Source organism: Hyperolius riggenbachi, chromosome 11 (assembly GCF_040937935.1).
Source record: "Hyperolius riggenbachi isolate aHypRig1 chromosome 11, aHypRig1.pri, whole genome shotgun sequence".
NCBI classification, from domain to species: domain Eukaryota; kingdom Metazoa; phylum Chordata; class Amphibia; order Anura; family Hyperoliidae; genus Hyperolius; species Hyperolius riggenbachi.
Window position 1 is genome coordinate 4,674,728 of NC_090656.1, and position 19,823 is coordinate 4,694,550.

At 49.4% G+C, this 19,823-nt stretch overlaps 1 protein-coding gene across 4 annotated transcripts in view; it reads right to left on the bottom strand.

Annotated features, from left to right (window-relative positions):
* Positions 1-15,269, bottom strand: part of MATCAP1 (microtubule associated tyrosine carboxypeptidase 1) — a 38,187-nt gene extending 22,918 nt beyond the window's left edge. For 2 of the 4 annotated variants that reach the window (XM_068261238.1, XM_068261241.1), the window contains exons 1-2: positions 15,136-15,269; positions 3,092-3,638 (exon numbers count right to left, since the gene is read on the bottom strand). In XM_068261238.1, the coding sequence (XP_068117339.1) occupies positions 3,092-3,598 (507 nt within the window). In that variant the 5' untranslated portion in view covers positions 3,599-3,638; positions 15,136-15,269. Of the gene's footprint in view, positions 1-3,091; positions 3,639-14,980; positions 15,101-15,135 lie in introns of those variants that run through there. The other 2 variants (XM_068261239.1, XM_068261240.1) reach the window with 2 other exon arrangements.
* Between the last annotated feature and the right edge of the window lie 4,554 nt (positions 15,270-19,823).

The window sequence follows — 19,823 nt, forward strand, 5'->3', positions numbered from 1 at the left end:
TACTGGTGGGCCGGTCCCTGGAGAACTACGGGTAATACTGGTGGGCCGGTCCCTGGAGAACTACGGGTAATACTGGTGGGCCGGTCCCTGGAGAACTACGGGTAATACTGGTGGGCCGGTCCCTGGAGAACTACGGGTAATACTGGTGGGCCGGTCCCTGGAGAACTACGGGTAATACTGGTGGGCCGGTCCCTGGAGAACTACGGGTAATACTGGTGGGCCGGTCCCTGGAGAACTATGGGTAATACTGGTGGGCCGGTCCCTGGAGAACTATGGGTAATACTGGTGGGCCGGTCCCTGGAGAACTATGGGTAATACTGGTGGGCCGGTCCCTGGAGAACTATGGGTAATACTGGTGGGCCGGTCCCTGGAGAACTATGGGTAATACTGGTGGGCCGGTCCCTGGAGAACTATGGGTAATACTGGTGGGCCGGTCCCTGGAGAACTATGGGTAATACTGGTGGGCCGGTCCCTGGAGAACTATGGGTAATACTGGTGGGCCGGTCCCTGGAGAACTATGGGTAATACTGGTGGGCCGGTCCCTGGAGAACTATGGGTAATACTGGTGGGCCGGTCCCTGGAGAACTATGGGTAATACTGGTGGGCCGGTCCCTGGAGAACTATGGGTAATACTGGTGGGCCGGTCCCTGGAGAACTATGGGTAATACTGGTGGGCCAGTCCCTGGAGAACTATGGGTAATACTGGTGGGCCAGTCCCTGGAGAACTATGGGTAATACTGGTGGGCCGGTCACTGGAGAACTATGGGTAATGCTGGTTGGCCGGTCCCTGGAGAACTATGGGTAATACTAGTGGGCCGGTCACTGGAGAACTATGGGTAATACTGGTGGGCCAGTCCCTGGAGAACTATGGGTAATACTGGTGGGCCAGTCCCTGGAGAACTATGGGTAATACTGGTGGGCCAGTCCCTGGAGAACTATGGGTAATACTGGTGGGCCAGTCCCTGGAGAACTATGGGTAATACTGGTGGGCCAGTCCCTGGAGAACTATGGGTAATACTGGTGGGCCGGTCACTGGAGAACTATGGGTAATGCTGGTTGGCCGGTCCCTGGAGAACTATGGGTAATACTAGTGGGCCGGTCACTGGAGAACTATGGGTAATGCTGGTTGGCCGGTCCCTGGAGAACTATGGGTAATACTAGTGGGCCAGTCCCTGGAGAACTATGGGTAATACTGGTGGGCCAGTCCCTGGAGAACTATGGGTAATACTGGTTGGCCGGTCCCTGGAGAACTATGGGTAATACTGGTGGGCCGGTCCCTGGAGAACTATGGGTAATACTGGTGGGCCAGTCCCTGGAGAACTATGGGTAATACTGGTGGGCCGGTCCCTGGAGAACTATGGGTAATACTGGTGGGCCGGTCCCTGGAGAACTATGGGTAATACTGGTGGGCCGGTCCCTGGAGAACTATGGGTAATACTGGTGGGCCAGTCCCTGGAGAACTATGGGTAATACTGGTGGGCCAGTCCCTGGAGAACTATGGGTAATACTGGTGGGCCGGTCACTGGAGAACTATGGGTAATGCTGGTTGGCCGGTCCCTGGAGAACTATGGGTAATACTAGTGGGCCGGTCACTGGAGAACTATGGGTAATACTGGTGGGCCAGTCCCTGGAGAACTATGGGTAATACTGGTGGGCCAGTCCCTGGAGAACTATGGGTAATACTGGTGGGCCAGTCCCTGGAGAACTATGGGTAATACTGGTGGGCCAGTCCCTGGAGAACTATGGGTAATACTGGTGGGCCGGTCACTGGAGAACTATGGGTAATGCTGGTTGGCCGGTCCCTGGAGAACTATGGGTAATACTAGTGGGCCGGTCACTGGAGAACTATGGGTAATGCTGGTTGGCCGGTCCCTGGAGAACTATGGGTAATACTAGTGGGCCAGTCCCTGGAGAACTATGGGTAATACTGGTGGGCCAGTCCCTGGAGAACTATGGGTAATACTGGTTGGCCGGTCCCTGGAGAACTATGGGTAATACTGGTGGGCCGGTCCCTGGAGAACTATGGGTAATACTGGTGGGCCAGTCCCTGGAGAACTATGGGTAATACTGGTGGGCCGGTCCCTGGAGAACTATGGGTAATACTGGTGGGCCAGTCCCTGGAGAACTATGGGTAATACTGGTGGGCCGGTGCCCGATTGGGGATCTAGGGGTCAGCAGAATTGGGTCAATGAGATTCATATAATTCCATCTTACAAACAAATGTAAGGGCTCAGACCCACTTACAGCGGTGTTTGCCTGTGTTTTGTATTTTCGAAGCGCTCTCCCATTCACTTGAATGTGAATCGTGGTAAAATTGCAGTGATTTTCCAGCGATTCTCAAGTGAATAGGAGAGCTTTTCAAAATGCTGGCAGAAAACGCTGCAAGTTTTACTGGATTAGACATATGCTTGTTCCTGGGTTTTGACGCGGACACTACTTATGCTAGAATGATCTAAGGCAACTGGCATTGTCTCCAAGGAAATAAATATGGCAGCCTCCATATCACGCTCACCTTGGGTATCCTTTAAAGAAGAACTGTCGCGAAAATCTAAAACATATATAAATAAGAGGTACATTTCTTCCAGAGTAAAATGAGCCATAAATTGCTTTTCTCCTATGTTGCTGTCACTTACAGTAGGTAGTAGAAATCTGACAGAAGTGACAGATTTTGGACTAGCCTATCTCCTCATGGGGGGGGGGGGTGTTCTAAGGGTTTTCTTTTTTTTTAAAAGCACTTAGTAAATGGCAGTTGCTCCGTTCCAACTGCCAAAATAGTGTGCAGCGAGCAGGGAGGCTGGCCAGCATCTTTGTATTAATCATTTTCAGGAAATGTCTTTTTAAAGAATAAAGACCATGCTGGGAATCCCCCATGAAGAGATGGATTAGCCCGAAACCTGTCAGTAATGTCAGATTTCTACTACCTACTGTAAGTGACAGCAGCATAGGAGAAAAGTCATTTATGGCTCATTTTACTCTGGAAGAAATGTACTTCTTATTTGTATGTGTTTTAGATTATAAGATTTTCGCGACAGTTCCTCTTTAAGGAAAGATGGATGTGTTGGGTTCCTGCTGGAGTTCTGATATAAGGTACCTGTGCAAGGAACTGGTCCGATGCCTCGCTGTACTTCTCCAACACGCTGACCGGTAGTGGCTCTTCATACCGGAACTGAGGATTGTGGGTATAATTGGACAGGAAGAACTTGTCCCGCTCCTGCTCTACATTGGTTGGCCGAAGAGCGACGAGGAGGCAGGAGCTCTTTTTGATGGTGCGGTCCCTGGTGGTGACTCTACTGATGGAAGGCAAGGATCCTGAGCTGCGTAGCCTGCCACGAGGACTGCTGGTGCTATTAATGGTGCAGGAGCTCTCGCTGCGACGCATCCAGCTACATGTCCCCATATACAGAGAACATCCCGACAACCTCCTGGTGGCGGCCGGCTCCGAGGCTGGAGTCCTAGTCCGAGTTATTGCCAGACGAGGAGAAGGGAGGTGGAGGCTGCTGCTCTCGGACAACGTTCTGCTACGTCTAGCTGCAGAGCCCGGGGCCGAGGTAGATGACATCGCTCTGCTACAGGACTGGCGACCGGAGTCCAGCACCATTCTGTCACGTCACATGTGAAGTCCGGTCCTTGGAGGAACCCTGGGAGGAACAGACACAGAGCGTCACTGATGTCCAACACACTTCTAGATATAAATATACATATGTCAGTGGGAACATTAGAGAAAACACCTACCCTGCTCTCCGCTTCATCCTTCACTGCTCAGCCTGCTTGTTATCAGCCCTGATAAAATCCCCGACTGAGCATTCAGTCTGGCTTTGCTCAGGAATCATTATAGCTGAGTCATTATAGCAGAGTCAGAAAGGGGCAGGCTTGGGCTTGAAAAGACATCAGAGCAGACAGACTTAGCTATAATGATTCCTGAGCAAAGCCAGACTGAATGCTCAGTCGGGGATTTTATCAGGGCTGATAACAAGCAGGCTGAGCAGTGAAGGATGAAACAGAGCAGGGTAGGTGTTTCCTCTAATGTCCCCACTGATATACATGGTAAAATACATGAGGGTGCTTCGTCTCTGGTTCACTTAAGGTCAGGAGGGAATATTAACGAGGTTCTTCTGGAAGAAATATAGGCTTTGTTCATATGTCCATACACCACAGAGCACCGAACACAACAGAAGCTGGCAAGCTCATAGGCAAAAGGCGATTGGCTATTCTGCCATGTTACTAACATCACTAGCATTGCCTTGCCAAATTCCTTTAACACCCCAATCATTCCGAAAGGCCCTCTCAAAAAACTCTTTGCCACGTCTTTGGCTCAGAAAGATGAGATTAAGATACTCCATATGACCCTGAAGAGACTTACCATGTGATGATTTGGAGGAACATATCCAAGGGTTTGGAGAGCTTAGAACCCAACAAGGAGGAAAGAGGAGGGCACATGGGGGACACAGCAGGACACAAGGGAGACAGAGGAGGACACAGGAAGACACGAGGTATATAGGGGCATGAGGTATAAAGTAGGTAAAATCTACAAGATGCCCCTTCACCATGAATGCACCAGGTTTACTATACATTTTTCCCCTGTTTTTTGTCCTCTAGATCAGGGCTTTTCAATCTTTTCACTAATTGTACCACTTTTATCACCTGAAAATTTAGAAGTACCACCTGTGGGCCTGCGCAGTAGAGCGGACCCGATCAGGCTCGGCTCTTTCCACCGAAATCAAAGCGGAGAGCTGCTACGGCGTATGCTGGTATGCGGACAAGGAGATCTTTGGGCGTCCTATCGCTGGATCCCCTCTACTGTGGAGGAAGGTGGAAGCCTCTTTAGCCCCTGAGGTCCTCGCTGTGCTGCCCTGCAGAATAGTTCAGACCTCAGATCAGCAGTAACCCGACTGTCACTGTGCACCAATTGCCTGGCTGTCTCTTCACCACTGATCTGAGGTCTGAAGTATGCCGCAGGGCAGCACAGCGGGGAGCAAACGAGGGGAGCTGAACTTTGTGGAGGCAAGATGGGACGATGACAAGTGGCAGACAAACCTGGTGTGTACCACCTGGCCAACAACAAAGTACCACTGGTGGTACGCGTACCACAGGCTGAAAAGCCCTGCTCTAGACCCAGGAGCGTCTTATAGTCCGAAAAATACGGACTCTGCATTACAATCATTTTTTAAGTGTAAATGATACAATTATACTTTTTTTTTTTTTTTGCCTTTGCAGAAGATGCTGATATCTTAAAGTAAATCTGTAGTTAAAATAAAAAACAGATACTTACCTAAGGAGAGGGAAGGCTCTGGGTCCTATAGAGCCTGCCCGGTCTCCTCCTGGTCCCAACGTTCCCCCGCAGGATCCCCCGTTCAAATTTCCCGCTGCGGGAGACTTTGGAAGAACTCAGTCTTGAGCAGACGGGCGGCTCTGTAATGCGCATGCGCGAGAGAGGGTGATCCTTCCTCCCTGCAGGGACTGTAATTATATCTTATCACACGCTCCATCACTGTTGGTAAAAACTAGTGATTACTGTCGCTTAGCAACAAGCGAACAATGTCAGCGACGACAACGCTGGTCAGAACGTCAGAGGAACCGTGGAATAGAAGGACCTGGAATTTGTCACATGTGAGTACTTTCAATGGATCGTTGTCTTATCATTTGGTTTAAACAATGAACACAGATTATCCTCCAAACCAATCACCCGGGATGGATCGGGGTACATGGGTGATAATCGCTGTTCTTTACCGTCATTGGGACACTTTTATTAAATGATTCTCAGCAGGCCCGTCATACGTTGCGGGTAACAGTGGTGGAGTGTGTGTATGGAGCTTTAGGGAGAACCTGGAAGAGGGAAGCTGGTGCCCAATAGGGCTGGAATGTGTGATAAGATAGAATTACAATCACTGCATGGAGAAAGGGGAGTCAAGCAGGGCCACCCTGATAAATCCTTCCAGGGGTCAGCAGGCATGGCCCTGCCTGTGCAAAGAGGATCCACTCTACATGGAACTGCCAGCAGCTGCACATACATGGAGGATGTACATGGAAAGGAGGGCTGCAAATGGGATGGGGGCTCCTGCTGCACATCAGGAAGCTTCTACACAAAGTGGGGGGTGCCTATAAAGAAGGGGGGGGGGGTAGAAAGTGCTAATTCAGCCCCGTATCTCTACATCCAAACAGGGCTGTGGAGTCGGTACAAAAATAATCCAACTCCTCAGTTTATGAAACCTCTGACTCCAGGGACCCAAAAATGGCTCAGACTCCACAACCCTTGCATGGCTATGGAGTCGGTACAAAAATCATCTGACTACGACCCCTTGGTTTATGAAACCACCAACTCTGACTTCAGGTACCCAAAAATGGCTCAGACCCCTCGACTCTGAATCCACAGAGTCGAAAGAAAAAAAAAAGTCAGATACTCACCTAAGGAGAGGGAGGCTCTGGGTCCCATAGAGCACTCCCTCTCCTCTCCCGGTTCCCGCTGCTGTCCTGGCTCCCCCGTAGCGGTTATCGATCGTTTCGGTCAAATACCGCTGTCTCCCGGCCGAAGGGAGGCTTCGGAGATGCTTCGGGAGCCCGAGTGCTCCCGAAGACGGGCCACTCTACACTGCGCATGCGCGCACGCCCTCTATGACGCGTTCGCACCGCCTGTCTTCGGGAGGACTCGGCTCCCGAAGACTTCCGAAGTCCCCTCGGCGTGGGACTAGAACGGGGGAGCCAGCGCAGCACCGGGGCCACCGGGAGAGGAGAGGGATGGTTCATTAGGACTGAGCCTTCCCTCTCCTTAGGTGAGTCTCTGACTTTTTTTTAACAAACCGGGTTACATTAGCTTTAAATCCCCATCAATTAGAACTCCCAGGCTACGCACATGATCGGAGCTGCGAAGATCCATGCCTCCTATTCCCAGTGGTGAAGACTGCCAGTTAAGTTGTTTTGTTGTCATGCGCTGCCCTCCAATCAGAAGGACTTTAGTTTTGTCTGCATTTAGTTTCAGCCAGGTGTCATTCATCCATTGCTGTAGTTCATGTAAGCAGGCGTTTATAGTTAGAGTTGGGTCTGTCACACCAGGCTTCCCTCTACACCAACATAAGAAAGGCAGCAGACCACTTCCAACTGCTGTACAATTTTCTGTCCTAATTCCCCTGATAATCGATCACATCAGATATCTGCAAGGTCAGAAACCGTCCGTTGCAACTGAGCAGCGATGGAGCTATGCCTTCAAATCAATGGAAATATATTGATAGACATCAAACCAAAGTTTAATCCTCCAGCTGTCCTTTTCCACAGCGAGTCTGAATGAGGATGCTGAACAAAGCCCTGTGTGTTCAATCCTCCCCAATTCACAAAATCGCGCTGATGTCACATGACATCACAATCAGGCTGTTATTCCTCTTTCCTAATCAAAGACCTCAGCACAGACACACACCCCTGCAACTGCTCTCCACTCTGCAGGAAGGATGAGAGGAAAGGAGTAACTGTTATTCTAAAGGCCCATATATATGGCAGACAAATATCTCTGCAGACACGAGACAAGCAACGGTTCATGCGACAATTGTACTGTGTGTATGCAGCGAGCGACAAAGACTGTCTGCAGACTAGCTCGTTCGAGCTACTGAAATTTCCAATCACTCGCGACTTTTGTTGCGCAGATTTGGCAAGTTGTGCCGTGTGTACGACTGTTTGCTAGAGACACAGAATCATTTCCAAAATTCATATGCGAAACATCTGGCAGACAATCGTCTCTGCATGGTCCCTGACAGACAGCTTCCGCTGTGATATCGCTACGGATGTTGTCTCACGTGTACATTCAACGCTGGGGCGAATGGTCGCTTGTGCCCACACGCTGAAATCTTTTGTCTCTGCCTGGCAGCTAAAGACATTTGGATGGCATGTGTATATACCATGGAGGAGACTTGCTACTTCCATGACTAAAAAGGTAAGTATTGCCAGTTTAGGCATTTGATGCAAGGCATACGTTTAAAATGGGTGCCGCAGGAATGTGAGCCCCGCAAGTAGAATATCGGTAAATTGCTAATATTCTACTATGTATCACTGGGAAATTCCAATAGTAGAATACCTATTGGTCATTTTTACCTGAATTAGACTATGGCCTAACTTGACTTTTACTCTCACAAGAGCCCCCCCTCTCTCTCTCTCAATACCTAACCCTTACCAGCCCCCCCACTGATGCCGAATCCTAACCGACCCCCTCTTGATGCCTAACCGACCCCCACTCCTTAAAGAGAACCAGAGATGAAGCACCCTCTTGTATTTTACCTTATAAATCAGCGGAAACATGACAGTAAACACCTAATCTGCTCTTTGTTTCATTGTTCTCGGTTTAATCCGACTGTTATCACCTCTGATAAGAATCCCCGACTGAGCACTCAGTCTAGCTTTGCTACGGAAAGATTATAGCAGAGTCTATCTTCTCTGGTGTCTTTTCAAGCCCAAGCCTGCCCCCTTGTGGCTCTGCTATAATAACCAGGGCTGTGGAGTCGGAGTCGTGGAGTCGGAGTCGTGGAGTCGGAGTCGTGGAGTCAGGCAATTTTGGGTGCCTGGAGTCGGAGTCGGAAAAAAATGCACCGACTCCGACTCCTAATGAATTTGTAACTGTAATTAAAATAGAAAATATGATAAAATGTTCTATTTCTCAGATAATAGTCATTAAAAATAATGTATATATACAGTATATATACAGTAATAGCTGTGCTTAGTCCACAAAAATGAAATAAACCAATCAAAATTAGTTACTTGTGCTGCTTCAATAAAGCAGTCCCCGTATTTTTAAGGTCAGATATACATATCTGATTGTGACTGTATATACGATGTGTACACAGGAATCTCATATATACTAAATAACATCTATGCTGTAAGAATAAAGCCTGACGTGTAGCTGTGTCACTAATAGAGATGGTCAATGAGATGGAAATAATTCTGCACTGATGCTGATTTATGCAAATGTATGCACTCCCTTTGCTGATGAAATCAAATAATTTGATATGTTGTTAAAATTTGGTTTGGTGACTACGAATTAAAGGGTACCTGAGACGGATGAAAAGTAAAGTTTTATACATACCTGGGGCTTCCTCCAGCCCCCTTCAGGCTAATCAGTCCCTCGCTGTCCTCCACCATCCGGATCTTCTGCTATGAGTCCTGGTAATTCAGCCAGTCAGCGCTGTCCGGCCGCATGCCGCTTCCACAGCCAGGAACATTCTGCACCTGCGCAATAGTGCTGCACAGGTGTAGTATGCTCCTGGCGGCGGAGTGTGTGCATGCGCACTACGCCTGACTGGCTCAAGTACCTGGACTCATAGCAGAAGATCCAGGTGGTGGAGGAGGACAACGAGGGACTGATTATCCTGAAGGCGGCTGGAGGAAGCCCCAGGTATGTATAAAACTTTAATTTCATCTGTCTCAGGTTTACTTTGTTACACAGTAGTACTATACTCTACATATGCACTCCCCACAGAGCTGCAGGGAATCCACTGAGAATGCTGTGCACATTGAACACAGAGGTGTTGTCTATCACTCATAAACCTGGTTCAGATTGTGCATGAAGAATGTGTAATAGAGGAAGAATCTCCTTATTCCCCTGCAGAGTACCTGCACATCACTCTTACATGTACCCACACTTACATAGCCTAGGGCCTGATAGATGTTCTTTCTTCTGGTCTTTACCTTTTACAAGTACTCTTACCAAGGACTAGTTTTAGTCTATGACTAAAGGGAATAAATATGGCAGTCTACATATCCTTCTCACTTCAGTTGTCTTGTAAAATTCCTAAGCGTTGGCAGTTGAGAAGAATTTCATGTTACATACTTGCAATCAACAAAATTGTAATATGCAAATTAGAGGAGTCGGAGTCGAGGAGTCGGAGTCAGTGGAATCCTAAACTGAGGAGTCGGAGTCGGTGGATTTTTGGACCGACTCCACAGCCCTGATAATGACTCAGCTATAATTATTCCCTGCAAAGCCAAACTGAATGCTCAGTCCGAGATTTTTATCACAGCTGATAACAAACACTTTTAGCAGTGAGGATGAAACAGAGAGCATGGTAAGTGTTTTCTCTAATGTTCCTACTGATATATATGGTAAAATACACAAGGGTGCTTCCTCTCTGGTTCCCTTTAAAGGAGAACTGTAGTGAGAGGTATATGAAGGCTGCCATATGTATTTCCTTTTAAGCAATACCAGTTGCCTGGCAGCCAGCTGATCTATTTACCTGAAGTAGTGGCTGAATCAGACCAGAAACAAGCATGCAGCTAATCTTGTCATATCTGTCAAAATTGTCAGAAAAACCTGATCTGCTGCATGCTTGTTCAGGGTCTATGGCTGAAAGTATTATAGGCAGAGGATCAGCAGGATAGCCAGGTAACTGGTATTGCTTAAATTGAAATAAATATGGCAGCCTCCATATACCTCTCTCTACAGTTCTCCTTTAAAGGGGAACTGAAGAGAGAGGTATACGGAGGCTGCCATATTTATTTCCTTTTAATCAATACCAGTTGCCTGGCAGCCCTGCTGGTCTATTTCTCTGCAGTAGTATCTGATTAAAACCAGAAACAAGCATGCAGCTAGTATTGTCAGATCAGACTTATAAGTCTGAACCACTGAAACACCTGATCTGCTGCATGCTTGTTCAGGGGCTATGGCTAATAGTATTAGAGGCAGAGGATCAGCAGGGCTGCCAGGCAACTGGTATTGTCTAAAAGGAAATAAACATGACAGCCTCCATATACCTCTCTCTTCAGTTCCCCTTTAACCTAACCCCAACTGTCCCCGTGCCAACACCTAACCATAACTGACCGCCTTCGCCACTGAATACTTCCTCCCTTACGCTAATTAATGGGCGCTGGCAGCCTTCCCGATATTTATCAGGCATAGCCAGCACCCAAATTAACCACTGCCCCATACATTAATAGATGGCAAACCTATGTGGCCAAAAGATTGATCCCCTCTCAGATCAGAACTATTTCTCCATTACATCCATTATAGCTTTACAATAAACAGTGCTAACTATACGTTAAATCCACACATTTTATTTGCTTATCCACCCTGATTATTACATTTAGATTATGTTACTAATGCAATGTATGGTGACAATATTGTATTGGGAAATAAAGGTATGCTTTTTGTTTGTTTGTTTGTTTTTGCTTCCTCATTGTACACTATCGATGATTACAAGATCTTAATGGCAAAAATATTATCAATATACCCTCATGGCATAGATATTTAAAAAGCTAAGTTTCTAAGGTAACGATATAGGTTTTTTTCTTTTATATTCTGTTACTTTGTTTTCATTTTACAAGTTTTTTTTATTTATTTTGGTACAGAATATGTGAAAATGTAATTGTTTTTTATTCAGTTTATGACACAAGACATGGGCCTCAACCTTAAAACACAGTAAACTCTATACTACTACTTATGACAGTTAAAATGGTACCATTGTAGTTTTGCTAAAACTTTCCCAAGTTTGATCATAATTTTGAAAATGACTTTTTTTATGTTTGCCAATTTTTTATGTGACATGGATCCAAGCTTTAAAGGGGGTTCTGTGAATATTACTACATACAAAAACTGACACTTACCTGGGGCTTCTACCAGCCCCTGCAGCTGTCCTGCGCCGTCCTTTACGATCCACCGTTCACGGTACAATTAATAGTCTAACCAGACGAATACGACTGCATGGCTACGCGCGACCTAGTTCCCGTCTCCAGGAGCTTACTTTGCAGTACGCAAAAACTTCATACTGCGCAGTAAGCTCCCGGGGACGAGAGGGTGAGCTAGGATGTGCGTGGCCGCGCTGGCGCAGTTGCATTCGTCTTGTTAGACGAATAATTGGACCGAAACCGGCAGCGGGGAATGGAGGATCGTGGAGGACGGCGGGGGACAGGACAGCTGCAGGGGGCGGCTAGAATCCCCAGGTAAGTGTCAGTTTTTGTTTGTAATTATATTCACAGAACCCCTTTAAGACAAACCAAAATGTATTCTACAACTTGTCACGGTTAAAATGACACCACAGGTGCCTCATTCAGTGACAAACTGATGGTGCACTCTCCACAAATACAAGGGACAAATATATCTGTCCCGTTATCAAGTGGTTAAAGTAGCCACTGACGATATAATTCATTGTATAAACTTTCGTACGAACAATCATTCGGTACCACTAACTGATACAAATCTCCTAACCAACAAATATGGCAGTCTCTATATGTCTCGCACCTCAGGTTCCATTTAACCTCCTTGGCGGTAATGACGAGCACAGCTCGTCCACTACCGCCGGAAGGCGCCGCTCAGGCTCCGCTGGGCCAATTTTGATAATTTTTTTTTAAAACACGCAGCAAGCACTTTGCTTGCTGCGTGTTTACACCGATCGCCGCTAACCGCCGTGTTATAGGGCCCCCCCCCACGAGACCCAGTGCGCATCCTGGCCAATCAGTGCCAGGCAGCGCTGAGGGGTGGATCGGGACTCCGATCATTGCCATGGCGACGGGGGAATCCCTAAAGGAAATCCCGTTCAGAATGGGATTTCCTTAGGGGAAGGCACGCCGGCGGCGATCGGAGGGGCTGGGTGAACGCCGCAGGGAGCAGGGAATCATATAGCTATGCTAGCTACATGATAGAAAAAAAAATAGTGCTACACATCCACCCTGGCACATTTAATAGAACGCCAGGGTGGTTAAAGGACATAACTAATGAAACAAACAATTGTATCTATACTCCTTCTCCTAAAAATTACTCCATTTTATTTTATATTTAAAGAGACACTGAAGCGAGAATAATTCTCGCTTCAGAGCTCATAGTTAGCAGGGGCGTGTGTGCCCCTGCTAAACCACCGCTATCCCGCGGCTAAACGGGGGTCCCTTCACCCCCCCCCCCCCCCCACAAAATCAACGACCAAATTGGTCGTAGATTTTGCTGCTCCTGGAGGCAGGGCTAACGGCTGCAGCCCTGCCTCCAGTCGCGTCTATCAGCGGCGCATCGCCGCCTCTCCCCCGCCCCTCTCAGTGAAGGAAGACTGAAAGGGGCGGGGAGAGGCGGAGATACGCGCTGACAGACGCGCGTGGGGCAGAGCTGCGGCGGTTGGCCCTGCCTCAATCAGGAAAAGATCCCCGGCTGCACGGAGGGGATTTTGGGGGGTCAGGGACCCTCGTTTAGCCGCGGGATAGCGGCGTTTTAGCAGGGGCACACATGCCCCTGCTAACTATGAGCTCTGAAGCGAGATTTATTCTCGCTTCAGAGTCTCTTTAAATCTACTTTTTAAGGTTTTACTGTTTTATTGTTTTTGCTGAATGACACATTCATTGAAGTATGTCAGAGCTAAAATCTATGAACTATTGTTCCTTTTTATCTCTTTCCTGCTTTCAGAAGCCATTTTCTGCTAGGAAAGTGTTTTATAGTTGCAATTTCTTATCAGTGAGGGTCACACTGTAGTCTGACCCAGTCCTGACTGAGACAGGAACTTCCACTTACATACCTGATATTTAACTCTTTCAGGCAGTGAAAGTAAAAAAGGAACACAGCCTAGTTATTTGTGTGCTCGGCACTGTACACGGAGCAGTGCTTTTCAGCGCTGCTCGATTTGGGCACAGCCCGCGCCTCCATAGACTTCAATAGGAATCATTCCTATAGAAGCGCTCAGTGAGTAACGTCGGGGCCGTCAGAAGACGGAGCCGAAGTTGCTTACAAACATAATAATTCAGGAATTATTTCATTCCCCCACTATCCATGTCGGCCTGGAGGGAGAATAGTAATTAAATCGGCCCGGACTTGTGCAGAAGCTGGATCAGCCATATACTGGCTGTGTCCTGCGCCCAAGTCTACCGGCGCCGATTTCAAATGTACTCACTGTACATACACATGTCTATCTCACCATGTCACTTCGTGAGTCCTTTACGGTAGTAGAAAATCTATAGGCATCTGAATTTGAATAGAGCAGCACCCATGTGATAAGTAATGCTTACACTCCCCCATTTCTGTGACCAGGGAGACACTATAATGTAAAATAGTCATAGGTATTAATAGAATACACAACACAGAGGGATATACCATAAGGACCCATAATAGAGCATTAGTAAGTCCAGTGAGAGTACAGAACAGGGAGTAGAGAGGGCTATGCTGGCTCCAGGCATTGTGAGATATACATTACATCCACATACCTCCCAACTTTTTGAGATGAGAAACAGGGACACTTAAAGGAGAACTGTAGTGAGAGGTATATGGAGGCTGCCATATTTATTTCCTTTTTAAGCAATACCAGTTGCCTGGCAGCTCTGCTGATCTATTTGGCTGCAGTTGTGGCTGAATCACACCAGAAAAAAGTATGCAGCTAATCTTGTCAGATCTGTCAAAAGTGTCAGAAAAACCTGATCTGCTGCATGCTTGTTCAGGGGCTGTGGCTGAAAGTATTAGAGGCAAAGGATGAGCAGGACTGCCAGGTAACTGGTATGGAAATAAATAGGGCAGCTTCCATACACCTCTCTCTACAGTTCTCCTTTAAGCCATACCCCTGCCACACCAGGTCACACATACCATCAAGATTTCATAAGAAAAATAGGTTTTATCATTCAAACCACACTGGTCCTTATCCTATCCTGATGCATTTTCCTTCATATTAACATTTTGAAATTAGTAATATATCAATTTAAAGTATGGGAATAAAGTTTAGAGTCAACCAAACACATTTTTAGTACAGAAATACATATATTTACATTGAAAGAGGGACAAATGAGGAAAGAGGGGCAGAGGGACTGTCCCCCCAAAAGAGGGTCAATTGGGAGCCATGCCTATGGGGAAGTCCTATAATAATGAGGTCACAATGATGGTTACAATATAACAATACTATTACAGTTCTATAATACAGTGTATGTAATAGAACAAAGGAATGGTACACGTCATGTAATAGAATACATACAGGGGGCAGATGTAATATTATAGACACTATGCTGGAGCAGCATCAGTCATACAGAATAATAGGCACAATGACAATGAACTCACCATATAAGACACTCACATGACAGCCATGCAGCTATAATGAAGCACTTAAAGGGTGACCACACAGCATGCAGCACCGCCCGGTATAGCGACACACACAGCACTGCTGAGCCTCACATCACACTACACACACTCTGCGGGCATAACGGGCGCCCTACCGGAGATACACACCACGGGTCCGGCCAGCGGAGCTTCTGCCAGTGACGTCACGTGCCCCGCCCGGCCAGCAGCCGGAGAGAAGAATGGAGGGGCGGGGCCTGGAGCCAAAGAGGAGAGGAAGGGGTCCGCTAGATCCGCCTCCTGCATGACAGAACACAAGACAGACAGCTGGCCGGGGGCGGGGCCTGGAGCGAGCGAGGAGAGGAAGGGGTCCGCTAGATCCGCCTACTGCATGACAGAGCGCCAGACAGACAGCTGACCGGGGGGCGGGGTCAAGAGCGAGAGAGGCGAGGAAGAGGTCCTCTAGCTCCGCCTCCTGCATGACATGCGCCAGACAGCTGACCGGGGGCGGGGCCTGGAACAAGAGAGGAGAGGAAGAGGTCCGCTAGCTCCGCCTCCTGCATGACAGGCCGCCAGACAGAGAGGCGGTGGGTGGGCGGGGCCTGGAGCAAGAGAGGAGAGGAAAAGGTCCGCTAGCTCCGCCTCCTGCATGATAGGCCGCCGACAGACTGCTAGCCGGGTGGGCGGAGCTGGAGGCGGTACCCGGATGTCACACGAGGACGGTTGTAGAATGATAGGGTGGGTGGGGTAGAAACCTCGCCCATATTTTTAAAAAATGCTTTATTCCTACTAGTCTAACTGTATCTGTGGTTACCCCCCCCCCCCTTACTCCATGTGATGTCTCTACCATAGTTATATCTAGATTTTAGGGCTGGCTGAGGATTGTGGTGCAGTAATAGGGGCTGCTGGGACATGTAGTGCCACCATACAGGCTATAGGAGGGCTGGCTGGGACTTGTGGTGCAGTAATAGGGGCTGCTGGGACATGTAGTGCCTCCATACAGGCTATAGGAGGGCTGGCTGGGGATTGTAGTGCAGTAATAGGGGCTGCTGGGACATGTAGTGCCTCCATACAGGCTATAGGAGGGCTGGCTGGGGATTGTAGTGCAGTAATAGGGGCTGCTGGGACATGTAGTGCCACCATACAGGCTATAGGAGGGCTGGCTGGGGATTGTAGTGCAGTAATAGGGGCTGCTGGGACATGTAGTGCCTCCATACAGGCTATAGGAGGGCTGGCTGGGGATTGTAGTGCAGTAATAGGGGATGCTGGGACATGTAGTGCCACCATACAGGCTATAGGAGGGCTGGCTGGGACTTGTGGTGCAGTAATAGGGGCTGCTGGGACATGTAGTGCCTCCATACAGGCTATAGGAGGGCTGGCTGGGGATTGTAGTGCAGTAATAGGGCTGCTGGGACATGTAGTGCCACCATACAGGCTATAGGAGGGCTGGCTGGGGATTGTGGTGCAGGAATAGGGCTGCTGGGACATGTAGTGCCACCATACAGGCTATAGGAGGGCTGGCTGGGGATTGTAGTGCAGTAATAGGGGCTGCTGGGACATGTAGTGCCACCATACAGGCTATAGGAGGGCTGGCTGGGGATTGTAGTGCAGTAATAGGGGCTGCTGGGACATGTAGTGCCACCATACAGGCTATAGGAGGGCTGGCTGGGACTTGTGGTGCAGTAATAGGGGCTGCTGGGAGATGTAGTGCCACCATACAGGCTATAGGAGGGCTGGCTGGGACTTGTGGTGCAGTAATAGGGGACGCTGGGACATGTAGTGCCACTATACAGGCTATAGGAGGGCTGGCTGGGGATTGTAGTGCAGTAATAGGAGCTGCTGGGACATGTAGTGCCACCATACAGGCTATAGGAGGGCTGGCTGGGGATTGTAGTGCAGTAATAGGGCTGCTGGGACATGTAGTGCCACCATACAGGCTATAGGAGGGCTGGCTGGGACTTGTGGTGCAGTAATAGGGGCTGCTGGGAGATGTAGTGCCACCATACAGGCTATAGGAGGGCTGGCTGGGGATTGTAGTGCAGTAATAGGAGCTGCTGGGACATGTAGTGCCACTATACAGGCTATAGGAGGGCTGGCTGGGGATTGTAGTGCAGTAATAGGAGCTGCTGGGACATGTAGTGCCACCATACAGGCTATAGGAGGGCTGGCTGGGGATTGTAGTGCAGTAATAGGAGCTGCTGGGACATGTAGTGCCACCATACAGGCTATAGGAGGGCTGGCTGGGACTTGTGGTGCAGTAATAGGGGCTGCTGGGACATGTAGTGCCACCATACAGGCTATAGGAGGGCTGGCTGGGACTTGTGGTGCAGTAATAGGGGCTGCTGGGACATGTAGTGCCACCATACAGGCTATAGGAGGGCTGGCTGGGGATTGTAGTGCAGTAATAGGGGCTGCTGGGACATGTAGTGCCACCATACAGGCTATAGGAGGGCTGGCTGGGACTTGTAGTGCAGTAATAGGGGCTGCTGGGACATGTAGTGCCACCATACAGGCTATAGGAGGGCTGGCTGGGGATTGTAGTGCAGTAATAAGGCTGCTGGGACATGTAGTGCCTCCATACAGGCTATAGGAGGGTTGGCTGGGGATTGTAGTGCAGTAATAGGGCTGCTGGGACATGTAGTGCCACCATACAGGCTATAGGAGGGCTGGCTGGGGATTGTAGTGCAGTAATAGGGGATGCTGGGACATGTAGTGCCACCATACAGGCTATAGGAGGGCTGGCTGGGGATTGTAGTGCAGTAATAGGGGGTGCTGGGACATGTAGTGCCACCATACAGGCTATAGGAGGGCTGGCTGGGGATTGTAGTGCAGTAATAGGGGGTGCTGGGACATGTAGTGCCACCATACAGGCTATAGGAGGGCTGGCTGGGGATTGTAGTGCAGTAATAGGAGCTGCTGGGACATGTAGTGCCACCATACAGGCTATAGGAGGGCTGGCTGGGGATTGTAGTGCAGTAATAGGAGCTGCTGGGACATGTAGTGCCACCATACAGGCTATAGGAGGGCTGGCTGGGACTTGTAGTGCAGTAATAGGGGCTGCTGGGACATGTAGTGCCACCATACAGGGTATAGGGGAGCTGGCTGGGGATTGTGGTGCAGTAATAGGAGCTGCTGGGACATGTAGTGCCTCCATACAGGCTATAGGAGGGCTGGCTGGGACTTGTAGTGCAGTAATAGGGGCTGCTGGGGCATGTAGTGCCACCATACAGGCTATAGGAGGGCTGGCTGGGACTTGTAGTGCAGTAATAGGGGCTGCTGGGACATGTAGTGCCACCATACAGGCTATAGGAGGGCTGGCTGGGACTTGTGGTGCAGTAATAGGGCTGCTGGGACATGTAGTGCCACCATACAGGCTATAGGAGGGCTGGCTGGGGATTGTGGTGCAGTAATAGGGGCTGCTGGGACATGTAGTGCCACCATACAGGCTATAGGAGGGCTGGCTGGGGATTGTGGTGCAGTAATAGGGGCTGCTGGGACATGTAGTGCCACCATACTGGCTATAGGAGGGCTGGCTGGGACTTGTAGTGCAGTAATAGGGGCTGCTGGGAGATGTAGTGCCACCATACAGGCTATAGGAGGGCTGGCTGGGACTTGTGGTGCAGTAATAGGAGCTGCTGGGACATGTAGTGTCACCATACAGGCTATAGGAGGGCTGGCTGGGACTTGTGGTGCAGTAATAGGGGCTGCTGGGAGATGTAGTGCCACCATACAAGCTATAGGAGGGCTGGCTGGGACTTGTGGTGCAGTAATAGGGGCTGCTGGGAGATGTAGTGCCACCATACAGGCTATAGGAGGGCTGGCTGGGACTTGTAGTGCAGTAATGGGGGCTGCTCGGACATGTAGTGCCACCACACAGGGTATAGGAGGGCTGGCTGGGGATTGTAGTGCAGTAATAGGGGCTGCTGGGACATGTAGTGCCTCCATACAGGCTATAGGAGGGCTGGCTGGGGATTGTAGTGCAGTAATAGGGGCTGCTGGGACATGTAGTGCCTCCATACAGGCTATAGGAGGGTTGGCTGGGGATTGTAGTGCAGTAATAGGGGCTGCTGGGACATGTAGTGCCTCCATACAGGCTATAGGAGGGCTGGCTGGGACTTGTAGTGCAGTAATAGGGGCTGCTGGGACATGTAGTGCCTCCATACAGGCTATAGGAGGGCTGGCTGGGACTTGTAGTGCAGTAATAGGGGCTGCTGGGACATGTAGTGCCACCATACAGGCTATAGGAGGGCTGGCTGGGACTTGTAGTGCAGTAATAGGGGCTGCTGGGACATGTAGTGCCACCATACAGGCTATAGGAGGGCTGGCTGGGACTTGTAGTGCAGTAATAGGAGCTGCTGGGACATGTAGTGCCACCATACAGGCTATAGGAGGGCTGGCTGGGGATTGTAGTGCAGTAATAGGGGCTGCTGGGACATGTAGTGCCACCATACAGGCTATAGGAGGGCTGGCTGGGGATTGTAGTGCAGTAATAGGGGCTGCTGGGACATGTAGTGCCACCATACAGGCTATAGGAGGGCTGGCTGGGGATTGTAGTGCAGTAATAGGGGCTGCTGGGACATGTAGTGCCACCATACAGGCTATAGGAGGGCTGGCTGGGACTTGTAGTGCAGTAATAGGGGCTGCTGGGACATGTAGTGCCACCATACAGGCTATAGGAGGGCTGGCTGGGGATTGTAGTGCAGTAATAGGCGCTGCTGGGAGATGTAGTGCCACCATACAGGGTATAGGAGGGCTGGCTGGGGATTGTGGTGCAGTAATAGGGCTGCTGGGACATGTAGTGCCACAATACAGGCTATAGGAGGGCTGGCTGGGACTTGTGGTGCAG